The 15296-nt window shown below is 42.7% G+C and overlaps 1 protein-coding gene across 1 annotated transcript; it reads left to right on the forward strand.

Moving 5' to 3' along the window:
* Positions 1–10827: 10827 nt before the first annotated feature.
* On the forward strand, positions 10828–14620 carry sgk2b (serum/glucocorticoid regulated kinase 2b). Its single transcript, XM_015950479.3, has 12 exons — positions 10828–10992; positions 11379–11454; positions 11526–11595; positions 11694–11719; positions 11942–11999; positions 12075–12158; positions 12232–12363; positions 12499–12611; positions 13419–13638; positions 13731–13886; positions 13963–14052; positions 14128–14620. Exons 1-12 carry the CDS (start codon positions 10926–10928, stop codon positions 14287–14289), a joined length of 1254 nt encoding a protein of 417 aa, XP_015805965.3. The 5' UTR covers positions 10828–10925; the 3' UTR covers positions 14290–14620.
* The last annotated feature ends 676 nt before the right edge of the window (positions 14621–15296 follow it).

Raw genomic sequence — 15296 nt, forward strand, 5'->3', positions numbered from 1 at the left:
CGTGGCCCCGCCCCTCCGCCGCGCGCGCCCTCGCTGGGATGCGTGGGAGCGGGAGCCGACGCGCGCGTGCGACGGAACGAGTAGACGCCAAACTGAACACAACACTCAATCTGTCAGAAAAACTCAAATTTCAGCCTGGTGATGTAGTTTTGGTGTTATTTGATAATAAAATTTACATTTAAAACAAACCAGGAATGTTTTTATTCACAAACCGATCACCGAGGGGGCGTTTGTAGCAAATACACGGGAACTATATGAATATGTTCATAAATAAAGATTACGTTGTGTACTTTTATGAAAATTCAAATTTAGCATAAATCATAAAAGAACATGATGGCAAAACTTTTATGTAAAAATGTTACATAAAAGTCTACAAGCACAAATATAAAAGTGCCAAAAACACAACTCACTGACAGAAGAGAATCATTACAAAACTCATTTGTGAGGTAAATATTGGGTCTACACTACCAGAACCCAACCTATGGACACAAGCCCAAGTAACCCAGACATCAATGTCAGGGGACATAATAATAATAATAACAATAACAATAATAATAATGACAATAATAATAATGACAATAATAATAATAATAAACGGCAGCAGCACGATAAAAAAGTTTCATGCAACATTTGGGGCTAAATATGCCACTGATTACTTATTTTAAAGAGCAAATCAACCCTAAAATGCAACAAATGCTATTGCCTGGCAGACCGAGAGGGCGGAGCTGCTAACAAATACACACACACACACAGGCTCATGACAGCATTGTGACATCATAATGTACCAGTTTACATCATAGCATACCTCTTAGCCAATAGCGGTGGTGGATTTAAATTCAAATACAGTGCAGAGTTTTTACCTGACAACGGCACAACACTGACAGTTTTAGGCAGCATATTTAAATTTTAACTAAGATGCACTGAAGTGCCAAATTATTGATGACACGTGTCTGCAGCACCATTAGACGCCTAGGGCTTCCTGACAGGGCTGCAGAAGGTTTTTTATAAATAAAGCTTTGATTGATTGATTGATAGACACTCGTTTATTTAGTTTATCAATATCCGGAACTGCGCTGCTCTGGGCGGCTGCATGTTGGAGTAGCTCTGTTGACTATATGTAAGTTTTGCCTTTTCTTGGGCATTTTTTCTTCTAGTTTCTCAAGAAAAACTGTATTTTTTTGGACATTTTACTTTTCTGTTTCTGGTGCTGTGAAGGTTAGAGGATTTTTACTGCTTTTTTTAAAGCTTTTTTCCCTTTTTGAGCATTTGTTATGATGCGTAACCATGGCAACAAGCTGGTTTACAATCGGGAACAGCTGATTAACATTGGACAGGCTGAAATAATACCTCAACTCAAGCCACAAATCCCAAATGAGCTAAAACGCAAGAGCGGGAGCAAAACGGAGACAGAGAAAGAGGAAATTCAAACCATCTCTTCCATCGATCATAATGGGCAATGTGAGATCACTGGCCAACAAGATGGAGGAACTCCAAGCCCTTTCAAGGACTCAGCCAGAGTTTCGGCAGTTTCGGAACCGCTGGAGGAGATAATGCAAAGAAGGATTCTCCAGAGAATCAAGAACATGATGGACAACCCTGAGCATTCTCTTCACAAGACTGTCTGACAACGGAAGAGTGTCTTCAGTCAGAGGCTTCTTCAGTTTGGCTGCAACACTGACCGCTACTGGAGATCCTTCCTGCCAACAGCCATTGTAATATACAACACCTCTTTGATGACTTGATTATTATTATTATTATTCTGAGCTACTACAGCAATCATCCTCTGGGATTAATAAAGTATTTTTGAATTTAATTGAATTGATCAGCAAAAAAAAAGGTTATTTGGGGGTGACTTGCTCTTTAAAGTAAGAAAACGTGTTTCACGTAAATACGGAAAATGAGCTATCATGGTCTAAAATTTAAAAACAATGTTCCATCCTCATGTTTTAGAGGATGCTTATTATTACTTTTAAAACAATTTTTATGACTTACCAAAAATATAAAATGCATTTGCCACAATCTGAGCAAACAAGTACAATAAGCCAAATTCCACTTGAAATGCATAAATATTTTAAATCTCAGCTTCATTATCTGCCCTGACTCGTTGTCGCCATCTAGAGGACAAGTTAAGTACGACAGCACTGTCTGTTTACTACGCTGAAATATAACTGTAACTGTATTCTGTAAAGATTAAATCTGAACCCTGAAATCCACACTTTCTCATTACCAAGACTGTTTTTTTTTAGCAGTCCGGAGTTCCACATCTCATGTTTAAAGTCGTATCTTCTCTCTGTCTGAACTAGAAAAGTGACAAAATTCCAAGAATGAGAGCCACCCTACAGTAGTCCTCACTAACGGACATTTACAGCTTTCAGTTATGGAAACAAACATTCCAACACTTTACTGTGGTGTTTACTGGCATTTAGACAACCTGAAACTGGTTTGACGGACATTTTTGGACCAGTCAAACCCAATTTCAAACCTTACTGAGCAACAAAACCTGGGTTGGGCTTTCTACAGAGCTCACACATAGCCTAGCAGTACCTTCAAGCAGAAAGGAACATCTGTCTGAGTCAAAAAAGTCTAAACAGACCAAAAACATAAATCAAGGACTTGATGAATCAAATCAGTCTTAGAATGAAAGGATTTAACCAGCATAAACAATGTTTGACCTTTCAAACCATCAATAATAAAGGGAGATATCAGATATTTATGTGTCACGTTACAGAAAATAGCTGACAAAGGGACTGAACCATGTTTTGTTAAAGAGCAAGTCACCACTAAATCAACTTTTTTCCTGATAAACTATATAAATGTTTAATCGTGCTGCAGACACGTGCAGTCAGTAACTTGACACTTTAACGCATTTTAGTTCAAATTTAAATTTTCGGCCTAAAACTGTCAGTGTTGTGCCGTTGTCAGGTAAAAACTCTGCACTGCATTTGTCACGGTCTGCCTCCATCTACTGGGTGAGGTGTGCCAGCATTATGTTTGCAGGTGGGCGCGGCAGTCTGCACAGCTGTTTGGAGTTTCCACTAATTGGAGGTGCAAGGATTTAAGGAGCGGCGTGACTCAACTCCAGTGCTGGTATTGTGGAGAAGAAGAAACTATAGGTCATGTTGTGTTGCAATGTAGGAAATATCAGGCAGAAAGGAGGAAAATGATTCAAATTCTTAGTCGGATGAAGAAGAAACTCGACCTTATTGATTTATTGAGACAGAATTCAAAGAGTGACTGTTTTCAGGTTTTATTTCAGTTTTTGAAGGAGATAAGGGTGTTTGGGAGAATTTGATGTGTGTGTGTGTGTGTGTGTGTGTGTGTGTGTGTGTGTGTGTGTGTGTGTGTGACTCCAGACCACACTAGTTGGTGATGGTAATGCACCATTCGTTGTGGGCCAACTGCCATTTAAACCCCAGAAGAACTCCAGTGCCGGTTGATACTCTCACATGGGTAGCATCTAGCCTCTGACTCTGTCCTTGGTCCTGTGATCCTGAATTAATGAAATTTGTATCCTACTCTAGTATCCTGTATCTGCACCACCTACCTTGCCTGGAGTTGTTCTTACGTCTCGCCGCTCAAGGATCCTCTGGTCTCCTTCTCTCCACGTCTGCCCGCCGGCCCACGCTCAGAACCATCTCACCCGGTCCAACCTTCCCAGTTCGTCTCCGCTCTAGTCCTGGCTTCGGACTGTAAGAACTTGCAGTTACTGACTCGTATCATCCTGGTTCTGGCCTCTCTCACCTTCTGTTTTTGTCTTTGCAGATTCCGGTACCATCCTGTTCCCTGTTCATAGAAGCAGCGCCCTTAGTTCTAGTTATTTCTTCTGTTCACATTGTAAATAAAACACTTTTATATTTTACTTACCTCTCCTCTCGTGTGATTCTTCATGTCCTGGGTGAAATTCATTACCCACAACATGACAGCATTTGAATTCAAATCTGCCATCGCTATTGGCTAAGAGGTACACAATGACGTTAGTTGGTACATTATGATGTCACAATGCTGTTGTGAGACTGTATTTTTTAGCGGCTCCGGACTCTCGGTCTGCTAGGCACAGTGTTGGGAGTAACGGCGTTACTAACGGCGTTCTTTTTTAGGTCGGAATAATCTAATAATTACTTTTCCCGCCGTTACCGTTACTGGGGACGGAACGCTGTGCGTTACTATGTGCTTGTCGAACGTTGAGCAACAGTGTGAGGCTTTCTGACCGCCACACTTCAGCTGCAGCCAGGGAGAGAGAGGTGTCGGTAACTCACTTACAAACACGATGATGATGGCCGGGTGGGCGGAGACCCTCAGTGTTCTCACTGTCTCAGCATGCTGTAGACCCAACAGAGCAGTGATGGGAACAACGCCGTTTAAAATAACCGCGTTACTAAACATATTTTTCAGTCACGAGCAAACTAATTAATTACCGTCTTATCAAAACGTCGTTTCTGTTGCTGATAAACAAATGCGTGCGTTAAGCAGCGCGGTGTGTTGAAGCTGTCATCAGCTGATCAGGAGCGAAAGAGGCAGATGTTTTCATCCAAGCGCATCACGGCCGTGAAGAACCAGGAAGACTGGGTCAGGTGCGCGTGTGCAGCCATAGACTATTCATCGGGACGTCCCGAAGGTCCGCTCACCTGTTCACCGCTCAGACGTCCTGATCTTCTGCCTTCCTAGATCATCCAGCTGTAACCTGTTCCTGATCATGTCTTTAGTCCCGCTGTAGCACTGATGCATCAGTCTCAGACGTCATGGAGCTCAGGTGTTATCAGAACTACCTGTGTGTGTTTACCACCCAGCTTCAGCTCTTCTGTGGTTGGGTCTGACCCACGTTAGTAAATGTGAGTCCTCCATCAGGCTTGTGCCTCTTCTAGTGTCATTTTAAAGGATTTTATTTATTTATTTATTTAACCGTTACTAGATTAGCAGCAACAGAAATGCTGCTAAAAACACACAATTATGTCAAGCTGGAAAAACTAAAATACTGTGCAAAATTACATTTATTTCTGTAATTTAACTAGACTGAGAGACAATTTAAAGGCTCAGGAACCTTTACATGTGTTTATATTTGCAATTTTACATTTTAGCTGATTGGGGTCTTGTTAAATATCACACAGTGACCTTTTAATAGTCTAGATAAGTGTAATGCTCCTGTTAGTAGTTCCTCCTGTTAAGTGCTTATTTATTTAAATTATGCAGGTTTATAAAAATATTTGGGCATTTATTATGTTCCAGTCATTAGTCATTTATATTTCACTATCGTAGTAATTTATAGTAAATTAAGTTATTTCATTTAAGAGGGGAACCCATTTTTCTAGCATTCTTTAATGAAAAAAGTAACTAAGTATTTATTTTTCTTGGTAATTAGTTACTTTTATAATCTCGTAACTCAGTAACTGAGTTACTTTTTTGACAAAGTAATCAGTAACTATTACTAATTACTTTTTTAAAGTAGCGTTCCCAACACTGGCTAGGCAACAGCATTTGTTGCAGTTTTCAAACATGAAGTGGGAGTGGAGTAAGACTCTGGTAGGGGGTGACTTGCTGTTTAAATAAAAGTGACAGAATTTCTGATAAAATAAATTGTTTCTGAGATTTTGCCTTTATTTATTCATAAGCATCACATCAGGTAAATCTTTCATCATTTGGCACACAATAAAAAACACAAGCAAGACCTGTTGCTAACCTTAAGCTAATATTTTAGTTTTTGTCCTGCCATCCGCTCACATGACGAGTCAGCTTTAGTCTGATGACGTCCATCGATGTCTTCTGGATTTATTCTCAGATTTCCTGTGATCCAAGACACACATCAGATCAGTTCAAAAAATGAAAACATTTTTGGAAGATTTTATCACACAAAAATATCGATTTCCACTCATGAATTCGGTTTAACACTCAAATGTCAACCATATATCCCGAAACTGAGAAACTATGTGAGAAAGTCGGGTCAAATGGTCATTTTGAATTTCCCGATGTTATAATACAATCAGTTGGGAAAATGAAACTCGTGTTTTTTCTCATATTTGGTCTAAATATAATATATAATTACTCGGCAGCCCGCATCATTTCCATAACTCCCTCCTTCCACCACATCACCCCTGTTCTTCAGCAGCTCCACTGGCTCCCAGTCACTTCCAGAATCCAATTCAAAATTCTGCTATATATATATATATATATATACATTCAAAGCCATCCATAACCTAGCTCCACCGTACCTCTCAGACCTCCTTCATCCTTCAACCTCCACCCGTTCCCTCAGGTCCTCCTCCTCCATCCACCTCTCAGTCCCACCTTTCCGTCTGGTCACTATGGGGAGCAGGGCCTTCAGCCGCTCTGCTCCCCAGCTCTGGAACTCACTTCCTCCTGACCTCCGTAACATTGATTCCCTCACTCTCTTTAAAACCACACTCAAAACTCACCTGTTCCGTCTAGCATTCCAATAATTACTTTCGTTGCTCGTTTGTTTTATGCTGTTTTATCTTTTATTGTTGTGTATTTCATCTCTGTAAAGTGTCCTTGAGTGTTCAGAAAGGCGCTGTTGAAATAAAATGTATTATTATTATTATTAAATAACTCAAACCCTGAAATGGAGTTTTTAGTGTATTCTGGGCAAAACAAGTGGAGAAAGAAAATGTCACGTTCCAGACCGCGGGTCCTCCCTTCTTCCCTTCTGCTAGGACCTCCTCTTGTCCTCACTTTTTAGCTCGTGGAGAGCTCATGCCTCAGTTGTGCTCAGCGTCACCTGTTGCTGTCCTGGGGGGGGGGGGGGGGGGTGTAAAACCAGCTCTGACCGGCTCAGATGAAGTCATAGGTTTCAGACTCGGGGAGGGGGGGTCGGACCAGCAGGGACCGGTTCAGATCAGAGGAGTGAGGAGAGGGTTCTCCCCTTCTCTCTTTAGCTCTCCCCTCAGACGGGAACCTGCCCCCGTTTCTGACACAGGATCAGCTTTCTGCAGCCGTAAGACTCCCCATACTCCCTCTACCCTGAACTCTGTCTCCAAATTTAGACTGCAGAGACACAGGGACACATTTCAGTCTCTGCACTCCATGTCCCTTATCTGACACCCTCTCTGATTTCATTATTGCAACACCTTTTTATTTTTGCTGCTTTCCAGACGAAGACAATAGCTCATCATTTACCATCATTCCTGCTGGGTTCTGGTGTCGTTCCCTCCTCGCCTTTAATATTTCAGTCATTTCTGTCTGTGTTGTTTACCGTCAGCTGTGCCAGGCCCATCCTCGAGCCTGTACCTTATTATGTAAGGAGTGGAACGTCTAGCTCTTAATGGAAAACTACAAAACACCATTGTGGAACACACCTGTACCTGTAACAACTCAGCTTTTCTGGCCCTTGTGTTGATGCACCAGCCTGCCCAGCCCTAACCCTAACCCTAACCGCCCGGCACAAAAACAAGTCGCCACATAAAAAAAGGTCACCCACTCTGATGTTTCTTTGAACCATTTGGACCGCCTTTAGCTTTGATTGCGACACACATTCGCTGTGGCGTTGTTTTGATAAGCTTCACCAGATTTATCTCCATCCAGTGTTGCATTAATGTTCCACCAAGATCTTGCACTCATGATGGTGGAGTCTGACCGCTGCACAAAGCCTTCTCCAGCACATCCCAAAGATTGTCAGGGGAATAACCTGGTCATTCAGGATATTCAGGTAGTCAGCTGATCTCGTTCTCGGAGCACTTCCTGTAGCTGAACCTAGACCTGACCACCTGCAGCAAGCTCAGATCATAGCACTGCCCCCACAGGCTCGTACAGTAGGCACTAGGCATGATGGGTGCATCACTTCATCTGCCTCTCTTCTTACCCTGATGCGCCATCACTCTGGACCAGGGTCCATCTGGACTCATCAGACCAGTTGAACAGCTCTGAACCCAGTTTTAGTCGTTTCTGCATCTCCTTAGATGTTTTCTCTGCTTGATGCCGATGATCTGACCCTTCTCACACAGACTAACATCTTCTCCACCACCAGATGTGTCTTTCCACCTGGTTGTTTAAGAAATGAGAAGCAGCTCGTTGCACCAGTTGGGTTAGATAACTAGTTGCAATAGGAGGCTCCTACCTGCAGCGTATGAGAACTATGCACTCTCAAGCATTTTAAATAGACATCATTAAAAATGTATTTCAAACAGAGACTTTTTGTCATTTTGAGCAATGGAGCTTTAGGCTTTCTGATGGTCTTCTGCAGATTTGATTTGGCCAAGTGGCCCACTTGACCAAATCTAGACCTGAAAGTCCCCACCATGGGAACTGCAGACAACAAATGAGTCGAAGTCCAGAAGGAACGTAGAAAACTCTGAAAGAAGGCCCTGGCCCCTGACCAAGACTTCTCTAATAAATGAAGCAAAGAGAAAATAAATGAGAAATAAAGCCAAACCGAAGCGCGTCTCCGTACGTCTGGAAGTGAAGCTACAGACAACATCTTCCAACTTGAGAGTGTTGCATAAAAACAATTCTTTGTTCCATTTTATTATCATCCTGTGTGAGTGTGGGGGAAACTAGAGCTGAAAATCATTTCTCACACATCAACGTGTCCAATGTGGGCCACAGCACTGCTTAGATTACAGTAAATGGTGGACTATCACATTTCCAAGTGACAAGCGCTTACCACTACCAATCAGATGGGTCCTCCCTGCCCTAGATCCTCACACCAGAATTAGATGAGAAATAACTTTGAATACATGTCTAATAAACTAATTAGTAGCATCAGCTGAACACTTTGATTAAGATGAAACAAGCTTGGACCATTAAGTCTAAGATGAATCATATAAACATGTCTTACATCTACATATAACACTCCCATGTTGGCAGAAACCACTCATTAAACTGGGTCAGCAAAGTTCTGGGCTGGCCCTGCCAACCTCTGATGTGCCATGACCCCAACACGTGATGGCGACAAATGTTTGGACTGCTGTCAGGAATTTACACACGTAGTACAGTTTCCATTGCTCAAAAGCACACCATGCCTGGGTAGAGACATGAAAAGCTATGGAAACCTGCATCTAATTTTAATTAAAAAAAACATAATATTTTACTGCGAGCTGCTCTTTCAGTGTTTTTCCCCTCTCTAAATTACTGCTGGAATATCTAAAAAAAAACTGTGCAATGTGGTGTTTTGTATTTTGAGTGAACGTGTGATTGTTCTAGCGCTGATTTGCACTGATTTACATTTTTTTGCATGATGTTACCATCCAGGGAAGGTTCTAAAAAGAAGCAGGCTGGGGTCAGCTGATCTAGAAGAACATTTGTATGAAAACACTACAAACATGCCTAAGTATTTCAAACATTGGTAAGTACAAAAATACAACAACAGCAATTTGGTTAAAGTTCCTTAAGATACAAGAGCGTTTCATTTCATTTCAACTGTGGGAAAGAATAGGTTCTCTTTGTTATTTGTCACAAGCCCCCTTCAGACAGGCCATGAAAAACGGAAATGTTCCGGACTCTGTCCGTAAGACCTTTGTGTCTGAATACAAACATCCGGATAACGTGTTCCGGAATTTATCCGGACGAAGCCCCTAGTAACAGGTCCGGACTTGTTACAGACAGGGTGGCTGCTTCAGACTGGTGAGGTAAAGCTCCGGACAAGGGGGAGGGGGAGGGGGAGGGGACCGGGGGACGCTGTGCACACCTAGATAGCCCGCTGCTGTAGCATGTGGTGAACCATGGCAGCTCGCCTCCTACGGTACCGCCTAGACGTGCGACGGAGCGCTTCACACCGCTTCAGTGATTCCTTTAACCATTGAGCTTCATCATCCAGGTCTCTTATGCGTCTTCGTGTGCGCAGAATTATGCTATAGCGCCTCGTGATTTTTATCTTGAGAGGCGGTATAGAAATGATATTTTCTTCTTCTTCTTCTTAACATGAGTCCGATCCTACACCCCACCCCACCCCCCGCCGCCGTCAGACATCTGGAACTTTTGCCTGCTGTGTGAACGCAGCCGAAAGGACAAGTTCCGGTACAAAAGTGGTGTGTCTGAAAACACAGTTCCGGTTAAAAAACGGATTGAATTGTCCACAAATGTTCCAGAACGTCTGTCTGAAAAGGGCTTCAGTGACATGAACATGTGTGTCTAAGCATCTCTTTTCAGTTTGGCTCCACATATCGCATTAGGCTAAGTCATTAAATAAAATTAATACTGACGCTTATAGGCTCTGCCCTCAATGGGGAGGGGGGGGGCAAGCTTGTTGTCGGGGGGGGGGGGCACTGGCCCACCCTGGACCCCCCATAGACCCACCCCTGTTACCATCAAAGCATTACTGAGATGTGAGGGCAGATGTAAAGATTTTTAAATTATTTTAAAGCGCAAGTTCACAGAGAAACTAATATTTTATCAGTTATTTTTTAAAATATGATCAGTCAGGCTGAGTTTCACATGCAGGCTGAACATGAAAACAGTCTTAATTTAAAATAAAGCTGATCGTTTTACTTCATCTCCCTTTGTTTGGAGCCTTACCACTGAGCCCACACATTTGTATAAATGAAAAGGGGAGATTTATTTATATGGAAATGATTCACAGCGCGTGGCTGATCTACACTAGAACCCGCAGGTTCCACTTTGGCGCTTTTCCATTCAACTAAGCTGCCTTCAAGGGACCGGCTGGTTTGAATTATCTCTATTAAGATCTGGCACTCAGAAGTTAGGTAAGCTAATAAGACCATGGTACTTAAACAACACATGCGCTACCTATACGCCAGCGATTTAGAAAATCTTCTCAGCAACAACCATTAAAGGCCCGTGGTCGTGGATGTTCTTTTGGGTCAAGGCAGCAGTTGTGACTTGTCCGAGGTAACGTGAACGCATCTGTTCCAGAGCTGGTCTGGTTTTTAAACGAGCAGCAGGACAGCTGACGTTCAGTTCACCGCCCGCAGACCATCGTCCGGTTCTCCTCGAGCTCTGAGTTCTCACGCTCCTCCCGGATGACCGTGGCTCGGGAACAACCGATAACTTACGCTAAGATGAAGGGAATTGTAACGTTTCTTTCAGGTAGGCCTGAAAAATCCACCTTAAATATAAAAAATCCGACTGTTTCTGCTGAAGTTAAAACATTTGTCAGCCTAGACGACCGGGTGCTACTGACAGTGTGTAAATAAAAACATCTATTTAGCATCATGTGTAAAGCAGCATTTTAAACATGAATACAAAGGGTGGTAATATGTAAAAGTGGATGTATACTTTTAAAGGTATTTGCAAAATAATGTTATATTTAAGGACGTCTGAGTAAAATAAAATAAGGATTTAAAAAGTATTCCGTGTACTTAAATAATAGCTTTGACACCCCAAGTGTGACAGTAGGGAAAGAAAAACCAGCTCTTTGCAGTTAGTTCAGCTGTTATGTAACACAAGCCCCCCCCCCCCCCCCTGTCTTACAGCTCTGCTAAAGGGCAAGAAGGCTGGCTTCAGTGACTTCTTACACAAAGTTGTTTCTGGTCAGCAGCTTTGCCAACAGTAAGTCAGCAGAAATACGGGAGTTACAGAAGCTAAACTCGAGCTCACGTTTCTCATCTTCCCGATTGAAGCTTGGACACCCAGAAACTTTTGCGGCGCCACAGCAAGCTGAGGAAGCAGAAGGAGGAGAGCGCTACCTTGGTAAGTTCAGACTAGGGGCGTTTTTTCAGTGTTGACAGGAGGTGAAACCTAAACGGACCTCCTCCTGACTATTCCACCCGTGTCTTCTCTTTCCCCAGAGCTCAGCAAACACAGAAACCTCTCAGTAAGTCCCCCTTTCTCAAATGCAAGACACACGAAACATTGTCTTGAGCGTGAATGCTTCGTAATCCCACATCACAGCAATAGCCTTGAAATATATTAATTACAATAACTTACAGGTTTTCTTTTTACTTCAGTGTGCAACCTGAACATTAATTATTGTCAGTTTCTTCTCCATTTATGCATCAAGTTCTTATTTCTCACTAGTTTGTTTGATTTTGCTCAGGATGAGACCATCAGACTTTGACTACCTCAAAGTTATAGGCCAGGGAAGCTTTGGAAAGGTGAGTGTTTTTCGCAACTTTGCTTCGTTTTTCTTTTATTGCTTGAAACTTTGATTAAACCTGAACAAATGCCAGGTGCTGCTTGCAAGACACAGAAAACAAGGAGACTACTACGCAGTGAAGGTGCTGCAGAAGCAGATGATCATAAAGAGGAGAGAGGTCCGTCTGCGTGGTTTTCCGTCTTTCTGTCTTGCTTTTTCTGTCTGACTCTACCTGCTGGTTGTCTTTGCAGCAAAAGCACGTGATGGTTGAAAGGAGCGTGCTGCTGAAGGGACTGCAGCACCCATTCCTGGTGGGACTCCATTTTTCTTTCCAGACGCCGAGTGCACTCTACTTTGTCCTCGACTACGTGAACGGAGGAGAGGTAAGGGTGAAAAAATGAAGTGATGGACGTTTAAGTGAAGCAGGAAGTCCATCATTTTTTCACTTTTTAAAAACCAGAACATGTTGCAAAGCTTTTTTGGATAAACCTCTTCACCTTCTTGTCTTTTGTTCTCAGCTTTTCTACCATTTACTGAAAGATGGATCCTTTCCAGAACCCAGAGCTGCTTTCTACGCTGCAGAAATGGCTGCAGCACTCGGCTACCTCCACTCTCTTCACATCGTTTACAGGTATTCACATAAATACATCAGAGAACTTATTACAATTGATCTCCAAACCAGGGGCGCCTCCAGAAAATCTTGATAGGGGTGGCCAGATGGGAACAAGGAAATTTTTGGGGTGGCACATCAAAGTGGTCCTTGTGGTAACTCTGGTTGAAGTTAGTCTGTGGCGATGTGCTGCATTGCGCCTTTATTCGTTTTTATTAAAATAACATTTAACTTAAATTTTACAAACACAAACATTTTAGGAAAATACATTTCAGTTATTTCAAATGTCATCCCAAATTTTAGTTAATAATGTATTTTTTTAGGTTCATTCACCTGTTGCTGTGTTCACAAAAAAAACTACGGAGATAAAACTTTTTTTAAATGGTGAGCAGCAGAAACGTGTATTTTTTCAATTCTGATTATTTCTTTACTCATTAACTGTAATATTGTATTCTGTTTTATAATTATGTCTTGAAAAAAACAAGATCAATATAGGGTTTGACTGAACACTAATATGATTTGTTAACACTGGCTTTTCCTGGAGGGGGGGGGTCAGCAATTTTCTATGGGTGGCCATGGCCACCCCTGGCCACCCCTTGGGGACGCCCTTGCTCCAAACATTTTTGTCTCCGGCCCTTGCTTACCTCAGTTTTCTTAAGCCGAACTCACCTATGCAGTGGAATCCTGTAAAGGACAGCCACTGAAAGCTCCCCTTTCTTCCAGCGCTGTAGTAAAACTCGAAATGCTGAAGATGAAAGCTGTACATGTGCGTTGTTGCTGGAGCTTGTTGACTAAAACCAAACTTTGGTTCCCTGAATCTCCATCCAGAGACCTGAAACCTGAAAACATCCTTCTGGACAGAGATGGTCATGTGATGATAACAGACTTTGGTCTTTGTAAAGAAGGTGTGGCCATAGGTGGGATCATGCTTACCATCTGCGGCACTCCAGAGTATCTTGCTCCTGAGGTCCTTAAAGGCCACCCCTATAGCCCAGCTGTGGACTGGTGGGGACTCGGAGTTGTGCTTTTCGAGATGATTTGTGGACTGGTGAGTTTAGGTGAAATAAGCCACTCCCTCCTCTTCATCGCTCACTGTTCTTCCACATCGTCGCCTTACTCCACTGTCCTGTTGTCTCCCAGCCTCCGTTTTACAGCCACAGCAAGGTGGAGATGTTGGAGAACATCCTTTATGCTCCTCTGCAGCTGCCCAGTGGCCTTTCTGCAAGTGCTGAGTCACTTCTACAAGGGCTGCTGGAGAGAGACGTCTCCAAGCGCCTCGGGCAGGATCTCGATGTCGTAAGTACACATGCAGGAGAGCAGCAGCGATGGCCATGAGGGCACGTAACTGAAGGGGTTCATCTCGTCTTGTCAGGAGGAGCTCAAAGATCATCCCTTCTTTGCCTTCATCAACTGGGATGACCTCGTAGCCAGAAGGGTTAAACCCCCATTCGTCCCACAAGTGGTATGAATACGTCACAAAGTAGCCCAGAACACAAATGTATAATTTAGATGTTAGCGCTAACCCTTCTGTTTTCAGACCGGTCCAAGTGATGTCAGCTACATCGATCCGGAGTTCACCCGGCTGCCCGTTTCTGCCTTCGTGAACGAGAGGGCTGAGGATGCCAGAGCCAGAGAGGCCTTTCTGGGATTCTCCTTCACGAAACCAGCAGAGTATCTGGCAGCAGAGCCCATTTCGTAACGAATCCTCCGGGAGCGTGCTTGTTCAAAGATGTATTTTTCTTATATTATTAAATGTATGTCTATTTTTTCTTACTTGAACAAAATATTGAAACCCTGACATTGCACTGTTCTGCATGTTTCATTGGTTGCACTTCATTGAATTGTTAACGCGATTTATTTATTTATTTTTATTTCTAGTGTCGGTTCTTTTATATAGGAGTATCTTTGTGTTGTTTCAAGAATCTTTATTTTAATAAAAACCCAGTCAGATGTACTTTTATTTATATTTAAACTTTGTATAAAAGTTCTATGGTTGATATGAAACATGTCATAAAGTTCTTTACACTAAATCCCTCTCACATGATGTGATTACAGCAGTTTAGACATTTTTGTTACTTTCCAGAATGAGTCGTTTCAGGGCTCTCTCACTTAAAGAGCAAGTCACCCCCTACCAGAGTATTACTCCACTCCCACTTCCTGTTTAGAAAATGCAACAAATGCTGTTAACTGGCAGACCGAGAGGGCGGAGCCGCTAACAAACACACACACACGCTTACGACATTGTGACATCATATGGTACCAGCTAACATTCTAGTGTACCTCTAAGCCAATAGCGATGGCAGATTTAAATTCAAATGCAGTGCAGAGTTTTTACCTGACAACGGCACAACACTGACAGTTTTAGGCAGAAAATGAAATTTTAAACTAAGATGCACTAAAGTGCTAAACTATTGACTACACGTGTCTGCAGCACGATTAGACACGCATTTGTGTAGTTTATCAGAAAAAAAGTTAATTTGGGGGTGACTTGCTCTTTAAAGAAAGCACGCTAGAGCTGGCCACACCCACCCATCCCCCACTCAGGCTGCTATAGGCTGAGAAGCTCTATCAGGGAGGGGCTTGGAGGCGAGCTGCTGCTCCTACAACGACGTGAGAGGTGGCTCCACTGACAGCAAATGGATGGACGGACGGGTGTTTTTCATGTTTGGAGCATAAATAGAGGTGATTTGATAATTTTCCAGTTTG

Source organism: Nothobranchius furzeri, chromosome 5, assembly GCF_043380555.1.
Source record: "Nothobranchius furzeri strain GRZ-AD chromosome 5, NfurGRZ-RIMD1, whole genome shotgun sequence".
NCBI lineage: Eukaryota > Metazoa > Chordata > Actinopteri > Cyprinodontiformes > Nothobranchiidae > Nothobranchius > Nothobranchius furzeri.

Coding starts and splice junctions, on each gene's coding strand:
- sgk2b (XM_015950479.3), top strand. CDS start 10,926: ATGACCGTGGCTCGGGAACAACCGATAACTTACGCTAAGATGAAGGGA. Junction 12,612..13,418: donor TCTCTTCACATCGTTTACAG/GTATTCACATAA, acceptor ATCTCCATCCAG/AGACCTGAAACCTGAAAACA. Junction 13,639..13,730: donor TCGAGATGATTTGTGGACTG/GTGAGTTTAGGT, acceptor GTTGTCTCCCAG/CCTCCGTTTTACAGCCACAG.